The following is an 18,669-nucleotide window of genomic DNA, read 5'->3' on the forward strand; positions in this document are numbered from 1 at the left end:
TGTATGGCTGTTTAAAATGTAAATTTATTTGAAATAGTTTCTATCTTTGTCACATTAGGTTTTATATATATGCATATATACACATAATATAATTCAAATTTTGTGTCTAAATTTATTTGGGCTGGAGACATACTTTGAAATGGTACAAGATGAACCAGAATATTGTCCCTTATAAATACGACCAGGCATGAACTATCTGGCTGTGTAATTTTTCATTGCTTAAAGAAGAAAAAACAAACTAGAAAACCCTGCATGGTATAGGTATAGGGAAGGACTTTCTGATAGGACTCAGTTGCCCAAGAATTAAGGCCAATAGTTGACAATTGACAAGGGCAATTTTATGAAACTAGAACACTTCTTTACAGAATTAAAAAACAGCAGCAAAAACAACTGGTTGAATCAAAGCCCACCAAATGGGAGAGAATCTTTGCCAGTTTTACAGTGACGGGCTTAATATCTGTGTTATATAAAGAATTCAAAGAATAAAGCATCAACCAAACAACCCATTCAAAAAAAAAAATGGACTTAGGCTCTGAACAGTGAGTTCACAAAGGAAGAAGTAAAAGCAGCTAAGAAGTATATCAAACATGTTCATCATTCCCAGCGGAAATGCTAGCTGTAAAACATATTCCCCTTGTCAGAATGGCAAAGATCAACAAAACAACATACAGCAAATACTGCAGAGGATATGGAGGAAAGGGACCCCACGTTCACTGTGGGTATAATTGTAGACTGCTGCAGCCACTCTGGAAATCAGCACAGGTAAGCCCCAAAACACAAAATTAATCTGTATGAACCATCTTTACCACACTTCATCATATACCTGAATGCTTGACATCCTACTTTACAGGCACTTGCTCAGCCATGAGCATTGCTGCTCTAATCACAGTAACTAGGAAATTGAAACAGCCTAAATGTCCACCAACTAATGAATGGATAGTGACAATCCGGTACATATATACTATGGGATACCCATTCAATTGTAAAGAAAAATGAAATCATGAACTTTGCAGGTAAATGAAATTAGATGGAATTTAATTTGTAAATGAAATTAGATCAAATAAGGTAACCCAGACACAGAATACAGTTTTTTCTCCAAGTCTTCAGGTATGAATATATAATCTGAAGTAACTGTAGATGTCAGGGAAGTAAAAAGGGATAATTGGAGTGTGGGAGAAGTCAGGAGCATAGAAGAGCAATTGAGACAGGACTTGTAGGATCCAAGGGATCTGAATGGGGAAATGGGAAAAGGGGGGGCTTTAATTAAGCAGGGAAGGGATATAAGTATAGAAGAAGGGTAAAAATAGCAGTAAGGATGGCTGAAAAGTCATAGGAATCACACTATTAACTATCTAAAAGTACTCATGATACATGTGAATGAAAATTTCCTTTTCTGGTTGGCAATGTTTCTCTTGAGTTGTAGACTATCTAACAAAACTCCAACACCAGATATGAGAAGACCTCTTTTGAGTCATTTGTCAGGGTTGCAGACTCCCTAAACATTATAGGCTACTGCTGCTGCCCTTGGTTGACCCCCCCTCCCCCCCCCCCGCTCCAGAGGAACAAATTAAGTCCCCATTGCTGAAGCCACCATGCATATTAGACAGAGAACCTGAGCTGGGTCTAACCTGCAGTCTTCCTGAAGACTCGCGTTCATGATACCAAAAGGCGTCATGCAAGCTTTCTAAGAAGAAAACAACCAGTGGCCATACCCACTTATGATAACTGTGAACCACCACAGCAACCAACATGGTATGATAACTTAAGGGGGAAATAATGGCATACCTAGCTTTGTGGTAACCAAAAGTCTTCTAATTTTACTTAAAACTGCCTCAATAAAAAAGGGAAATCATACCTGGTACTGGAAACCAGCTCAGCTACCCAGGGCTAGTGAAGTCATGGATCTTGAAGGAAAACCTACAGCCACCATTTAGTGAGCCAATATAATACCTAACTACATTCTAAGTATTTATCTTTATACCCACAGTTAAGTGTAGAAACTTTTCTTTGAATCAGATGGAGACTATCTGAAAGCAACAGCCAATCAAAATGCAGAATTTAGGAGCCCAGTACCATCTATAACACAAGTCATGTTCCTAAGGCTCTTGTGGACAAGGGGTAGAGAGATTATAAGAAGCAGGAAATTTGTTGTGAGAACATGTCTTTTAGAAGTGCCAGAGAAATTATACCCATGAAATCTCAACAATCTGAGTGTAATGTAGATGCCATGCTTTTAATTCAGTGGAAAACTATTATAAGTTTGCATATATAAACTTAATTCTCCAGCATAAGTCTGGTCTGCTGTCTGCTTTTTAAAATGACTTTCTTCATCAGGTGTGGTGGTGCACACCTTTAATGCCAGCACTTGGGAGGCAGAGGCAGGGGGATCTCTGTGAGCTTGAGGCCAGCCTGGTCTACACAGTGAGTTTCAGTGTTTAAAATGACTTTCTTACCTTTAAAAGCTCAGGAAATGTACTTGAGAAGATAACTTTTGAACTAGCTTGTGAAGAAAAGTGTTAATAGCGATTAATAAACTAATTAGTTTTGTGACATATGTTCTATAAAAAAAAGTTTCACTCCTCTGAAAAATGCTGCCTAAATTATAATTGATTAAGGAGGGACTTCATGTTTTATGAGTTACAATTACAAATTCACTAATAGACCACAAAGTAAATTATCCAGAAGAAAAAAAATGTTGATATTTAAACTAATCATGCAAAATATTAAATAAGAAAAAAATAAAGATAGGATTTAGTTCCTTTTTTAGTTTTTTTTTTTGTTTTATTTATTTATTTTGAGATAGGATCTTCTCTTATAGTCTTGACTGGCCCAGAAACAACAGCAGTCTTCCTACCCCTGCTTCCTGTGTTTTGGGACTGAAGTCATATGCCACCATGCCCAGCCATATTTTGTTTTGAGTAAAATGCAATAACCGAATAGAAGTTGAATGTCTGTGTGCTCAGCTAGCTTATGCTTGTAGTGGAAACACCAAGTAGGGGGGTTGTTGAAAGTTCAAGGCTAGCATGGACTCTGTAGTAAGACCTCTCAAAAGACAACCAGAACCACAACAGCAAAAAGCAAAAACAAAAACAAAAAAAAACCTCAGTCAATTAACATGAGGACTTTTATTTTAGTATAAGGATAGTAAATAGTATAGCAAATGATGATCATCTGCTTATTGAGTGTACATGTCTTATTGGATGCCATCTCTAAAGGCCCCTAGGTACAAACCTTTAGTTAGCTGTATTAGCTTTTCTTGTTGATGTGAGACTGAGCAGTTATCAGAGTCTGGGTTATTTCCAAAGAAAGGAAATGAGTGAGCTCACAGTTCTGGAGGTCCCAAAGCATGTCACTAATCCCTGCTGCTTAGCTTTGCTTAGGCCTCAGTGATGGGAGCAGATTAGAGCACGATGGCAAGATGGAGAGCAAGAACAACCACTGGTCAGGCTTGCTTTTATACTGACCCATCCTCGAGGACACTTGCTGTAGGAGACTAGCACTCATCTCTGCCAAGACTTCTCAACTTAGCCCCACCACCTCTCAATGTCGCCATACTGGGGACCCAACTTAGAAGTGTGAACTCTGAGTAGAAAAACCTTGGCATCTTCAAAGATTATTTTGCATGCTCTCTCAGGCAGAGCATGTACCAGAAGAGTTTTGAGAGTAGTTCTGGGGAGGAAGAGGAAGTTTCCCACAGGGGCTAGGCTTTTACATATACTAATGTTCTAAAGGAAGAGGCCCACCAAGCATAACACACATGCACTTGGGAGGATCAAAAATTTAAGATGTGTCTGGGCCACTGAGTAAAACCATCTCAAAAAAAGAAAGAAATGGGCCAGTATAGTTCAGAAATACTCTTCAAGACTCAGGCTGGCTCTAGGAGTGAAGCCAGACTGATGATGCCATTGCTTAGAAAGCAAGTCACTCTAAGAAAGGATTGTGTTCACTTTTCTAGTGTTTAATGGCCATGCGTTGTTTTCTGTGTTCTCATCCTATCATTATCAGCAGGGAGAACTTCCATTTCTTCAGTATTAAACATAGTGCTAATTCTAGGTTCGTGTTATTTTAAAGTTTGTTTCAAACCTCATGCTTTAACATGTTGACTAATATGCATACTAAACTTCAGTCACATTTCATAAAGATTGCTATGTATCAGGGTTGGTTGGTATAGTCACGTGTAATAAAAATAGCTATATTTGGCATCTATTTTGTGAAACCATTATATGGTTTTAAAGCCAGTTCTATCTTAAAAATAACAAATGTGTGAAATGGCAAAACATTTATCTTATGACATCATTACTGATGACCTGTGAATATACATGCAGCTGTCAGTAGATCACCAACTAGAATATTAGTGACCATCACATTTATGTGTGACGGGGAGGGACTTACTACAGATACATGCTTCTTTCTTTCTCAAACTTTTTAAAAGCAAGTAGATTCTTACTCCTGGCAATGTTCTGTCATTGATGCTAAGGTTTGAGGGGTTTTGGGCATAGAGAAGAAGACAAAGTTGACCCACATCATTTTACAGTTATTTCCTTTGAAAGCTTTCACAGTGTTCTGGTCATTATTTAAAACCATCCTTTCTGTTTTGCTTTACTAATGGGGTTTATTAGTTTCTCTTCTTTTGCTGTGATTACAACTTTCTGGGGACTCAACTCCCTCGAAAGTGCAGTACTATAAAATGCCACCCTCCTTTCCCTGAAAGAAAGAAAGGCATGTTGTTATAGAGAAGGACCGTGGAGTGTGTAAGAAAAACTGTTTTCTCGTAGTCGGTTCTTTTACTTGAAAATCTTTCAAGGGGGTTGATGAGAAACGATGGACTCTCTCTGTCCTTGGCTACACAGAACCAAAAAAAAAAAAAAAAAAAAAAAAAAAAAAAAAAAAAACACCTGTTGCTGTGAAAGCCAAGTGCTTCAAACTTCGAACCGCTTTCTTCTCCTCGCTATCTGGGGTGTTCTAAGTCAGGAAGTATTGGGTGCTTATTTGTATTACCCCTGACCTCAGAACAACCCCGTAAAGTAAATTTTCTTTTTAAAAAATGAGAAACATGAGATTTGGAGGAAGGTTAAATTACTTGGTTGAACTCACATGGGTCGATAATAGCATAGCCCGAATTCATTTGAAATATTTGGCCCTCAAGTGATGGATGCTCTCTGTTAGAACTCCTCGGTGACTTCCAGGTCAGCCCAGGCCCTGTCCTGTCCTACAAGAGACATGTGGAGGATTTCATTCAGTTTCCCACGGCCATGGGCACATGCTACTCTTAGCTTATGACAAAAGTGAAAGTAGAAGCAAAATGCTAGCCTGCAGTAATGAGATTGAAGAGGAGAAGTTAAAGGGAATTGAACAGAACACATTTTAAGTACAAATCAAAGAATCCTCATTTATCCTGACACTGGTTAAGAGAATATAGGTTTGACCTCAGAGTCTCCTGGATCCAGGGATGCAAAGCATTGCATGTAGCCTCCTCAGGCATTCTATTGTCATTAGGTAATGTTCAGCCATTAATTGCCAGAATTTTCACCTTCTGTTCTACAAGGCCATATTGTTTTCTCCTATCTAGAAAGCCAAGTGTTCCCCACCCCACATTAAGTTAGGAAGTTGTAAAGAATCTACCAATTCTTGCGTATCCAGAGCTTGAACCACTAGGATCTACACTTTTACCCATTCAAAATTAAATTCATTTGATAACACAAAGAGAAAAGTAAGTGAATTAAAAACATTTTGAAATAACAAAATGTATAGCATTCTAGAAGTATTTGGACAGGTGCAGATATCCCTGCTCATCATAGACCCGCAGCTTATATTATGATAGTCTGTTGAAAGTTCCTAGCCTTGAACTGGCCTTGAACTACCAAGAAAAATATAGCATCATTTTTCACATAATCCCTATTGAATGTATAAAAGTATATAATATAGTTCAAAAAGGAATTCTGTCAAGAACAGAGAACTTAAAGTGCTAAATTAACATTGAAAACTCCGCCATCTATCCTGCTGTAGTCTTTAAGTGTTCCAAGAGTTAGTGTTTGTGGTACCACATTTTTAGCAATGCCCGTGGTTAATTTTACATAAACAGGACTCATCTGTTTATGAGAGAAAAGTACGTCCATCAAAGAATTAGAAATACTAAAATTCTCAGCCCTGTCTCCTAATGTCTGTATTATTTTTATGTGTGGTGTATTACAATGCTTATTTGAAAAAATTTGTTTTTAAACCTGTAGGCAAAATTGATCTCTTCATATAAGAAACTGAAAGATGTGTAGTGCCTGCTGTTTCAGAGCTGTGCGAACACAGTGCGTTGTGACCGATAGGAACCATATTGTTATCTTTGAAAAGAAAATTGCTTCCCTGAAGTCCTTGCTCTTATCAGGGAGCTTTGCCCTTTGAATGCATCAGCCTACTAAGGCCCAGAGTTGGTGAGATGCCTGTTTGGGAATTGTCAGACCCCTGCGTCTTGTGACAAGTTTAATCCTAAGGAATTGCAGGCCAGTGTAGAAGTCCACTATTTTTCTAGTGCTGTAAGAACTGACTTTGACCTCGTTGAGCAATGGGGTAAACTAAAGTAGAAATGAATGTAGTAGTTGTGATTTAGGAATTGAAGACATGAAGGAGGATTAGTTAGAGAACTATTGTATAAAGGTAGTGGGAGGAAAAAGTACATAAATGTGATGACAGTGAGAACAAAAAGAATTTCAAGTAGAGAGAAGACATTAAAGGGATCACATGGCGATAGAACTTGGAATTTGATGAGTTGGTTTAATTTCTTAGATTTTTAAAAAAGATGTGAATTGACCACTTCTTACAAAGTTAAATATATATCTAAAATGCAACCCAGCAATCAGCCTTACTAGATGTTTGCCGAAGAGAAATGAAATTTTATGTCCATGCAAAATGATTTCCATAGATGTTTATAATAGTGTCATTTATAACCGCCAAAACCTCCAACCCCGGATTTCTGTCAGCTAGAGAAAGGATAATCAAGCTGAAGTATGTCTATGTAATGATATTGCTTAACAATTAAAAAAAGGAAAACCCTAATCTGTCTATACAGATTTCAAAAGCATTTACACTGAGTTAAAAAAAAAACTAGACTCAAAAGTTTATGTGTTCAGCAGTTCTAGTTAGATGACATTCTGGGAATTAAAAGTATAAGGACATTGAGGGACTGAGCTAGAAGTAAGGGCTTGAACATATTCAGGTCATTAGATTCAGTCTCCAACAGTGGAAAAAATGGAGAAATGTCAAGTAAACAAACAGAAACATTGGGGACAGAAATTAGACCCATGGTTGCCATGAAATGAGGCTTCACAAAAGCATGAGGAATTGGGGGGGGGTGGACAACAGAGATAATCTCTGTCTTTAGTGTAGTATCTTAGAAAATTTGAGTGGTTAAGGGCACTTGCTGTTCTTATAAAAGATTGGATTTAGCTTCCCAACACACACTCTGGAAACTCAACTGCCTGTAACTCTAGCACCAGAAAAGTCCAACACCTACTTCTCGCTTCTGCCAGCACATTCTTACACATGTACACACATGCATGATGCACTAAGTAAAAATTTTAAAAATAATTTTTTTATTGAGAAAAGGAGAAAAAAACATAAACAAAAGACAAGTTTCCACCTCCTCCCAGCCTCCCATTTCCCTCCCCCTCCTCCCATCCTTCTCCCCCTCCTCCCACCCTTCTCCCCCTCCCCCCACTCCTCTCCCCCTCCCTCTCCAGACCACAGAGCAGTCCGGTTTCCCTGCCCTGTGGTAAGTCCTAGGTCCTCCCCCCCTCCGTCCATATCTAGGAAGGTGAACATCCAAACTGGCTAGGCTCCCACAAAGCCAGCACATTAAGTAGGATCAAAACCCCGTGCCATTGTCCTTGGCGTCTCATCAGCCCTCATTGTTCGCCATGTTCAGAGAGTCCGGTTTTATCCAATGCTTTTTCGGTCACAGTCCAGCTGGCCTTGGTGAGCTCCCAGTAGATCAGCTCCACTGTCTCAGTGGGTGGGTGCACGCCTCGTGGTCCCGACTTCTTTGCTCATGTTCTCCCTCCTTTTGTTCCTCATTGGGACCTTGGGAGCTCAGTCCAGTGCTCCAGTGTAAAAGCATGAATGTATCTGCATAGTGGTACACTCCTTTAATCCCAGCACTCAGGTGACAGAAGCAGGCTGTTAGCCTACATAGTAAGGCCTTCCTCCCTCTGAAACTGTAACTGTAACTGGGTAAAATGTACATCACTACATAATATGAAAAGACAGTTGAACCATCTTACAGAACATCCCCTGTAGCATTCATAGTTGTCAGTGAAATGTACTAGCTATGTGCACCCATCTCAGACTTTAAGAGGGGTTGTGAATTGGTAGGTCTAGAAAGGGGCTAGAGTAGTTCATGTCTTTAATCCCAGCATCTGGGAAGCAGAGGCAGGTAGATCTCTGTGAGTTCAAGACTAGCCTGCTCTATAAAGGGAGTTCCAGGCCAGCCACAGTGAGCCGCTGTCCCCACAAACAAAAGCAGCTCCCCAAAAGAAGTTCTATAGCCCCACCTGCTGGTGCACATTTGTAATCTCGTTGTTGGGAGTCAGGGTGGGAAATTATCAGCACAAGTTCAAGACCAGCCTATGTTAACATTTTGAGCCCAGGGAGGGAAAAGAAGGGAAGAAGAAGGAAGGAAGGAGGGAGGGAGGGAGGGAGGGAAGGAGGGAAGGAGGGAGGGAAATGTCGATGTAGCCAAAACTATTGCCAAGTGGTTCAAATGTGCAATTTACTTTTCTAAACTATGTTTTTTAAGTGCAAACATTATAATTATATTTTTATTTAATTATGGAGTCCCTCAGCTGCCATCGGATAGGTATTTGATGTTTTAGAAATAGTGGGCAGTCTGAGCTCCCAGGTTCTATTACGCATTATAATGTGTCCTGTTTAGAATGAGAATTTGTTCCTTCCTTTCTTTCCTTGCCATCTTCTTAATGTTTCCAAGAGTTCTTCCTCTGCAGAGTGTTCTAAAAGGTCATTTTCTCTTAAATTACGATGTACTTTGTAGACAGTTCACTGATTAACAGCTTCCTAGGGGAAAACATCCCTGGGTATTGGTATCCAACTTTAAAGAATATATATCTCACAATACCACCCCCTTTTCATCAGTGTGTATTTACATCACCAATTACAATATAGTTGTCCCCTCAGATGCTTGAAGGATCGGTTCCAGCTCAGTGTTCCCCTGTATTTCATGGGGATGAAACATTTGTTCAAAAGTCATCCTAGGGAAAGAAAAGCTTAAGAGTTTTGACTGCAAGATTTTAAGAGTAAGGCTAAAAGGGGGCTTCTCAGTTATCAGAGCACCCTGGAGTTGCAATACAAGTTTTCAGCTCTCATATGTATTGTTGTCTGCACTGTTCGTGTTACAGGCACTTGCTTCCTATGCCTGCACACTACTGAAATGACAGTGGTCTGACTGAACAGCAGAAGGTTTTGGTTTTGTCCAATTTTAACTATTTTAATGTAAGTAACCACATGAGCGCATTGATTATGATAATGGTCAGCCTACCTAGATTGTATTAAGTACATTGATAGTTAATGCTGACTGCTGTTAGCTATTGAAGGTTAACTCTAGCTAGTTAATGTTAGCTTTTAGGAGATAATTGAAGTAAAGGATCGCCACCCGAAAAAATACTCTTCTCAGCCTCAGGTGCTCTGTTTGGAAAAATTGTGTTTCGTTTGATTGCAACCTTAGATTTAGCTGATGGTATTGCCAACTTTGAAGCCACATCAGAGGAGACAGGAAGATTTGATAGGACTCAAGAATAGAAACAAGGCATTAAAAACTTAAGACCTTTGAAGTTTTCCCCTTGTTGTCTCAGAAATATTCATGAAAGATTTTAGAATGAAAACAATAGGTTAATTATTGCTAAGACCCTGTTTTCTATATAGTAGAGTATCAGTCTGTTGGAAAATTGGTTTGCCTGAGGATCAAGCTTTAGTGACTTGAGAATAGATTGTTTCCTGGTCTTGTAGCTAAATTCTTTCTGCAGCCACTTAACTAGTTCTGAATCTTCAAACCAAGACATAATGAAATACATCACTTCGACTAATACTTTATTACCCAAATAGGCTGTGGGTTTGGCTCAAAGAATCACTTTCTTGTATTTGTTGGTATCTCAGTGCAAAGATTTCTTTATCAACTTACCAATTCATAGTCTTGTTCTGCACTCCCCAGGAGTATCAGAATTGTCAGCTCAGGGTGCTGCTGTGCACTAGTAACGCAAGTCCATTAACTTGGTAATGGAGACTGAAGTCTTTACAAAGCTCTTCCCTTGAGATTTCTAATAAGTTCAAGAATTAAAGCTTGCAGTGGAAATGTGAAATGCATCGATTACTTGAAGAGATGCAGAAGAATTTTCTTTGTTTCTCTTCCTGTGGCTCAATGGTCCATGTTTATAAACTCAATGCTTCAAAGTCGTTCTGATGGGAAATTTTGGTTTGTTATATTATTTAAAGTTACTAATTCTTTGGTTTGTAGAATGTTTTTACTGATTTAGTTTCCTTCCTCTAATGTAATCCTGTCTTCCAAAGCTCCCATTTGGTACTTCTGTGTCTATACATTAGCCTGGTTCCAGAGTCTGGTAGACTGCTGGGTAGCAGTGAAACTAGACACTCAGTTTGACTGTTTTAGGGCCAGTTCATTAACTAAGAAAGTGATGGCCACTGGGCCTGTAATCCTAGCACTCAGGAGGCTGAGGCAAAGGGACTGCTTGCTGTGAGCTCAAGGCCAACCTAGGCTACACAGGCAGGGCCAGCCCTGTGTCTGGGGAAGATGTCAACTTGTTAGGTCTGTTCTGGGGCCTGCAGGGTAGGGTGAGGTAGCACAGAGGGCTGTCCAGTTACAGTCTTTGCATTTCGTGTATAAAGTGAGCCATCACTGCTGGGCACACTCTGTGGTGGGAAAGAAGGTCAGAGTTCCTTTTCAGTTTCTTACTACTTTAAAAATCTGTGATTCTCTGATCATAAACTTTCCCTGTTATTCCATTTCTAACAAAACAAAATGGCTCATTTCTACAATGCATTCTGCTTTGATCCTGCGAGTTACTGGACGTAAAGGCCCCTCACAGTGTTGAAATTGATGTAAATCAATAATCATGACTTCCATATATTTCTTCAAAAGAAAAATTTGCCTGTATACCAAGAGAAAGAGAAGTTATTTCTGACTACCTTAGAGAAATATGAAGTTTTATTTATAACCTTCATTCTGATAACATTTATAAAACATTAATTTGTGTATCTGTGTGGGCACATTTTACATGTGTCAATAGTTGATAATAATGACTATTCAAACATGAAACAATTATTGTTCCTACTTGTTTTCATCCAGCTTTATTCTAATGAAAAAGTGGTATTTGAAGTTTCCTATTTTCCTCATCCAGGCTGCTCTATCTTCATTTGCTCTCTAGCTCATTTATTGCTGATTTTGCTGGGTGTTATTAAGGAATACAAATGCTCCACAGAGCACCATGGTCTCAGCTAAAGTGAAACAGATCTGGTGGTTTGGCTGCTAGGAAGCAACTCGGGTTTGCTGTCAGTGTACAAAGGACTCTAATTCATTGTGCTACTTTTTCCTACAAGGCAGGGTGTGAGAAATGACTTCAGCTGTTGACTGATTGTGGTCCTTGGGCACCAGATAGTGGATGCTGGAATGTATTGCAGAAAAGCCGATTAAAGCGCTAGGATTTAACAGGAAGAGTAGAGTCATCTGAATGCATACTTACATATTTCTTTTGAAAGTATTGCCTTATTATCCGCCTATTCAGAAAGAAATAACATTATTGCAAAAATATGCATTTTGGTGACAATAGCAAGCTGTGCATGATTAGGACTTTGTGCAGGTAGAACGATTGGAACTTTGAGGAGCCTGCATCTTTTGCAGTTTTGTTATTTAGCTTATTGGAATTATATTTCACCATGGCTTAAATTTCAGTAGTCACTTACAGTTCACAGTGTAAATATCCACAATCTAGAATGTCTGCTGTCAGCACCTAATACCCCATCCCCATGTCCTGGCTGCCTTTCTTCCCAATAAAAGTTTACTGGAGTAAAGTTTGGAAATACTTTATGTGGTCATTAAACTTGAAGATACTTAAATACAATGTATTTGCATTCTTCCTGTTAAAACATTTCTACATTTTCTCAGCAAGTTCAAGCATAGTCCCTCCATGGCCCTTTGATTTAGTCTGCCTCATTGTCCTGATGCTCTTGGCTTGTCTAGGAAGAGCCAGCATGTCCCTTCCTCTCTCAGGCCTTTCCTTCTCTCCCACAGTCATCACCTAAAAGCTGCTTGTTTCTTTCTCCCAAAATACCTCCTTAACCCACTGTTAGCCTGTTAGTAATCCTATTTAAACTAGCCAATAAGCCCCTAGTAGTATTTCATAGATTTCCCCACAATCTCCTGCAATCATTTGCTTACCCCTCTCTCTTCTTTAATAGGATAATATTTCTTGAAGTCAGAGAAAGCAGTGCTGCCTTTTGAGTGTACAAAAGGCTTCTATAGCTATATTCACTCATTTGCATTATTAGATTGTAATTATCCAGCCTTTTTATTTTAAATTTGACTTTGTAATATCTTATTCCTAGTATGTTAAACTTCCATATTGCTAAAAAATGTTTAATAAAGGGAAGTCTTTAGTTTGAGCCTTTTTGGCCAGAAGATACAATTTTACTTTTGTGCAGTTCATTTTTAATTTATAAGAAATTGGAAAAAATAATTCTGTGATTCTGAAATTGTTCAATCTACCACATGGAACTGAGAGATGCATAGATCTGACTTCATTGGTATAAGATTCCCTTAATAACTTTTCTATTTGAAAATGTGGTTATAGTTTCTAGATTTTAGCCTAGTTCTAATCCAAGAGACAAGACAAAGAAAAGGCTGAATAGTATTTATTAATAGTGGAATATAGGATTTAAACAACTGCTGGTATTGGTATCTTTGTAGTGTTTTCTTTGAAATAACTCAGTTTTATAGAAAAATGCAAAGAAAACATAAAGAAAGGTATGACTGCAAATAAGTATTTTAAAATAAGGTTATTGTTTAACTTTTATTTAAAGTTTTCTTTTGTTAATGTATACCTGATTTTTTTCACAGATGATATATGTTAAGATAATTTATATAATTATCTCTTTAATGATATTCCCAACTGCCTTATATCTGAATCATAATCCTAGCTATTATTTAATAAAAAACAAAACACTGTGTTGTTATTATTAAAGTTCTTTGCCCTTCAGTTGAGCTCACAAAAGAAACTTGTTGGATCTTGAGTACGCTAAGGAATCTGCTATAAAGATTAGTAATTTCTATTTTCACTCTGATATATTTTTTAAAAATCTATTGTGAAAAATAAAGTAAAATTACCCATGTCATAGTAATTGGTTACCTGCTCATTTCCTGAGATGCCTACTTAATAAGATTTACTACTGGTAAAATTTGGTATGCCAAGTATAAAGATTAATGCAGGTTAGGTTATTGTTGCCAGTTAAAGAATGTGCTCTCTGTTTTTGTTTGGGAGCACAGCCTCCAAGAGGCTCATAACATTTGGTACGTAGTTCACGTATTTCTAGTCTACAGACACCTTCCCTATCGGGCGAGAAAGGATTCATGGTTCTGATATTTACATTTCTTTCTTTCTTTTTTCTTTTTTTTTTCCCTGCTATAAAGCGCAGTGATGGTAGTTAATTAAAAACAAAAACTAAAAAACTTTCCTTGCCATTACAAATAAAACTGACGGGTTTTTGAAGGCTAGTAATTTGTACCTTTAAAGAGCCACATTATTTTGCTTTTGTCTCAGAATGTATTATGCCTTACAAGTATACTGTGAGAGCCTGAATACAAACGGGGGGAGGGAGGGAGGGACATTGTCTTGAGCTGGCATGCTGTTATCAGAGGGAATGTGTTCCTAGATGCGAGATTTAGCATTCATTGGTTGTCTGAAGAAAGCTATTTCATCTGAGGATTGGACAAGAAGCTGCGTCAATTTGCTGCCCGTCTCCAAGGCACTGGTGATGCTGCCTTCACAAGCTGGCTAACGTCACGGCTCCATCACCCAGCGGGGTGTGGACTCTCTTTTTCTGTTCTTCTCTATTTAATTCTCTATTTGCTGCCTACTGCATTTCTTAATCTGTCTTCTGCCAAATGCTAACAGCATGATATTTTGCAATCATCTAGGTGAATACAAAAAAGACGAACTCCTAGAAGCTGCTAGGTAAGTGATTCCCTTCATTTTAAGTGAGTATAATGCATTTAAGGGAGAAAAGGGGGAGGGCAGGTGTAGGAGTGTAAAGATTTATAACCTGTTCTTGTCTTGCTTGGGTTTTAAGGGATGGTGTGGATAAGATCTAGTAAGTCTTTGTGCACTTTATTACATTGTTAGTGGGCATAATGACAGAATCCTTCACTATGCTGAGTATTGTAAGGCTGATTTTATTTGGAACCTGTCTTGAGGGTACTACCTGCAAACGTTTCAGAAGATATTCTCGGGGTGTTTATATGCCTATGGCTTTCTTGTGCTTTGAAGATGTTTTTTCCTGACCAAGCTTGAAGGAGAGACGTAAAGTAAACATTCAAACCCTCAGCTATTTTGTTGGTGGTGGCGGTAGTAATGGTCATTTATGATTTAATTTATTACCTCTCTATAGAATTTGTATTTTTAAACTCTAGAGTTTTAGATTTTTTTCACAATAAAGTTTGTAATTAAAATGACTCTGTAGATAAATTCTTAAATATAGAAAGCTGCATTATTCAAGATAGCATACCACCACATAATTAACAGGAATTATGTTAACTGAAATAAATATTGTAAGGCATGCATTGTGGTCCATATTTTAAAAATAAAACAAAATCCTTGCTGTTTTCCACTCTTAATGAAAGCATCCATAAATATTCATAAGAAGCCCAGTGATTTTACAGAAGTTGACTTACTACCTTTTTATAGGAGTGGTAATGAAGAAAAACTAATGGCTTTACTGACGCCTCTAAATGTGAATTGCCATGCAAGTGATGGGCGAAAGGTAAGTTGTTTCAAATGCTTCCAGTAATTTCTTGCTTTACAATGAAATTTTGTTCCGAATGGTCTGTGTCTGTGTTTATACGTACACATTTGTAAGCTGTTTTTCCTGGCATCTTTGCACTGTGGAGTGAAATGCTGCTCTCTTACCGGGGGTTGTGACAGGCTCATGGAGCTACTAGCTAGGGAAGCGTGGATCTTCAGGAAGCTTTCCTCTGAACTGGCAGACACTGAAAGTTGTTTGTTACATGAGCTGTTTGCACACAGTGCTTTCAGCAAATAAAATTCACCGTGTGTCCTGTGTGCCTTGATGGAAATGATGTTTATCTTTGTTAGGCTGCATGCATTTGTTATTTATTTGGTAGATTTGTCTGCTAGATATCAGCACTTCTTCCATTAAAGGTGAGAAACTGCTAATGATTTTTAGATTTCCATATCAGTTCTGCTTTTTTTTTTACACAATTGTGGAATATTGTAAGAAAATAGACTAAAAGAGAAATAATCTCCATAAAGATACACTTGTCATAGCTGTAAGGTAATATATAAAATGCGCAGCTAGCAGCCTCACTCTGTTCTGCACTCATGCTGCATATAGAATGAAATGTGATGTGTTTCAGACTGTGGAAATGACTGCGAAGTTTGCAGTGATTTACCTGGTAGACTGATAGAACCCCAGATCCCTCTCTACTGCACTGAGTACTCTTCCTCACTCTGGGAAGGTGATTTTTAAGGGGTAACTGCTCTCTCTCTCTCTCTCTCTCTCTCTCTCTCTCTCTCTCTCTCTCCCTGGTTTTGGGATTTTTAACCCCATGAGTACTTTGAGCTGCATATTTTATTTGGATCATCTCAGTAGGTAGAATTACTTCTCTTACTGTATGAGTGGAAGCTTTCTCTTCTGTAGCAAGTGCGACTGTGGCTTCCTTGAGCTCCTTGAGTTCTCCATAACCATTTTAGTACTGGGACATTGATGGGCAATTAACTATACAGCAGGAGATGAAGTAGCCATCCTATCCCAGTTTCATCCCCAGTCCTCAGCCCTTACACTGGACAGCTCCATTTCTTCTCTATTGTGGGTATACACTCACTTCCTTAAAACTGGAACCAGTGCACTTTTCTAGTTCCATGGCCTTCTCTGCATTAGCCATATGGTTTTGCTGTAGACTTCCATTCCGCTTACATTATGCTTACATGTCTGGCTCCTACTGTTCTGTGTCTTTTGTGTTTTGCACAGAATCAAGCTTGGCATCTAGCAGCAGCTTTAGAGTTATTAGTCTGATTCTCTGACAAACCCCGAATGAGAAAATCGTCTCTTCCCTTGCCTTTTTGAAAATTATATCTATAGGATGTGAGTGAGAGATTGTATGTTTTCTGTTAGTCTTACGTTATATTCTGTTGATTTCCAGATGGTTACAACATGAGGAGGAACTATATTATTTTCATATATAAGACATTTTTAGGAACATACCTGAGCTGTCATAATGAAGGATTTCTACTTAAATATTACATTAATATTCTAAAATAATGCACACATGCTTATAGATTATCAGGGTTTCTTTTTTCGATTTTAATCAGGTAACAAGAAAAATAGGTATTTATTAGGGCTTATTGCATATAACGTATGTTAATATGTTAGAAGGAATCAATCAAACTTGTCATCTGTATGCAGATCACAAATAGAATTGCATACATTAAAGCTGGTAACGTTTATGTCTAGATTTTTATGCTCATTTGTGGCGCGGAGTGGTTCTTACTAACTAGCATGCACCAGTTCTGTTAAGACACAAGCGTGTTCTCTGTGCTGGTGGGGACTGGTGTCATCCTCTAGCTATGACAGTGTTGTTTGCTTTCTTGCAGTAGATATCAAAAAAACATAAGAGCCAATCCAGGCTGATAAAGTACAAGTTTCTCAGTATTTGGTATATTTTCTAAGACATTCTCATATGTTTACTAGAATGAGGGAACTTGGTTTTGCGTTATAAAAAGATAAAAGGTTCCTTTTTCTATGCTATGGTATGGCTTTTATATTAGAACAGGTCATAGAACCAAATCCTGTTTGTAGAGGCTTTCCAAAAGACTGCTAATGCTGAACTGGTTTCTGTCTTGGTTTTACTACACTTCTTGGTTTTGTATGTTTCGAAGGCCCATGGAAATGTAAATTCACAAATAGTTTTAGAAAGAAATGCTCCTTAAACAGTCACTGTGGGTGGAGAATCGCTTAGAGATGTGTAGTGGGTGAGATTTAGTATTCTTAATGTGCTGTATGTGGGGTTTTCAGTCTTGTATTTCATAGCTGTGACTTGATGCCGATCTAGTTAAGTAATGTGAGTGGTTAATATTTTGATTTCCCCCTTGTCTGTCTGTCTAGAGTTGGGAAAATTCTGACACACAGTAAGGCTCTTTCTGCTTTATCTTGTACTTTGCTTTCATTTTTACCAAAAGACAAAACCACATACATTTAAAGTTGCACGCTATGGTATATGCCTGTTCTCTCAGCAACTTGGGGAAGCTGAAGCAGGGTGATCGAAAATTAGCAAGGACAGCCTGGACTTCATAATGAAATCCTGTCTCAAAAAATGAAGAAAAGAATTTTTATAAGACAGAAAAGAGCACAGTAAAGTAATAATAGAATAGCAAATGGGTTGGTGATTTCAAAGTGATTTTTAAAAAACTTTTATTGATTCTTTGTGCATTTCACATAATGCATTCCAATCCCACTTATCTTGTCCCCTCGAATCCACCCTCTTGCAACCTCCTCCCAAAACAAAATTTAAAAGAAAAATCAAACAGAACAAGAAAAAAGAATTTTGTTGTGGAAGCTGTAGTGTAAACCCATTGTCTCATCGTTATTCTGGGATTGACCTGAAACTGCAGACTAGCTTGTGACAGAGATCTGCCTGCCTCTGCTTCTCTAATGCTAGGATTGAAGGTGTGTGCTATCAAACCTCACTTTTTTTTTTAAAGTTGAGACAAAGAGGGCTGCCTAGTCATGCTGTGTTGAGCAACCCTGTAGAGAAATTGACTGTTGTTCTTGTAGTCGTAGTTTCTTGTCCACCACAAAACCACAAATACCATACAAAGACTTCTTATTAATTATGAAAGCTGCCCAGCCTTAGTTTAGGCTAGTCCCACTAGCTCTTATAACTTAAATTAGCCCATGCATACCAATCTATGGTCTATTGTGTGACTTATTACCTCATCTCTCTGTCATTACCCATGCTGCTTCCTCCACATCTGGCTGGCAACTTAGCCTTCTTCCCAGAGTTCTCTCTCTGTCCAGAAGTCCTGCCTATACCTTCTGCCTTGCTATTGGCCATTCATCTTTTTATTACACAAATCACAGCAATACATTTACACACAGTGAACAAATATCCCGCATTTCCCCTTTTTGTCTAAAGGGAAAGGTTTTAACTCTAATAGTACAATTATATAAATAAGAACAATTATGTAGTAAGAATTAACATTTACAATGTCCATTCCATTTGTATTTGTCAAATTTGGAAAAATTTCTCTATTATCTATCTTATCTTGATGAGTCCAAAGTTTATACCTAAACCATTTTCTATGATAACTTGTAGTACCATCCTAAAAATACCTTTTTAGACCTAGAAATATCTTCTTAGATAAATAA

At 38.1% G+C, this 18,669-nt stretch overlaps 1 protein-coding gene across 1 annotated transcript in view; it reads left to right on the top strand.

The window, feature by feature from the left end:
• Tnks (tankyrase) overlaps positions 1-18,669 on the top strand; it is a 157,969-nt gene that overhangs the window by 70,023 nt on the left and 69,277 nt on the right. The window contains exons 4-5 of the mRNA XM_041673586.1: positions 14,204-14,240; positions 14,970-15,045. Of these exons, the coding sequence (XP_041529520.1) occupies positions 14,204-14,240; positions 14,970-15,045 (113 nt within the window). The remainder of the gene's footprint in view (positions 1-14,203; positions 14,241-14,969; positions 15,046-18,669) is intronic.

This window comes from Microtus oregoni, unplaced genomic scaffold (assembly GCF_018167655.1).
Source record: "Microtus oregoni isolate MIOR12 unplaced genomic scaffold, Mior012 000024F_ref0000369, whole genome shotgun sequence".
Classification (NCBI taxonomy): domain Eukaryota; kingdom Metazoa; phylum Chordata; class Mammalia; order Rodentia; family Cricetidae; genus Microtus; species Microtus oregoni.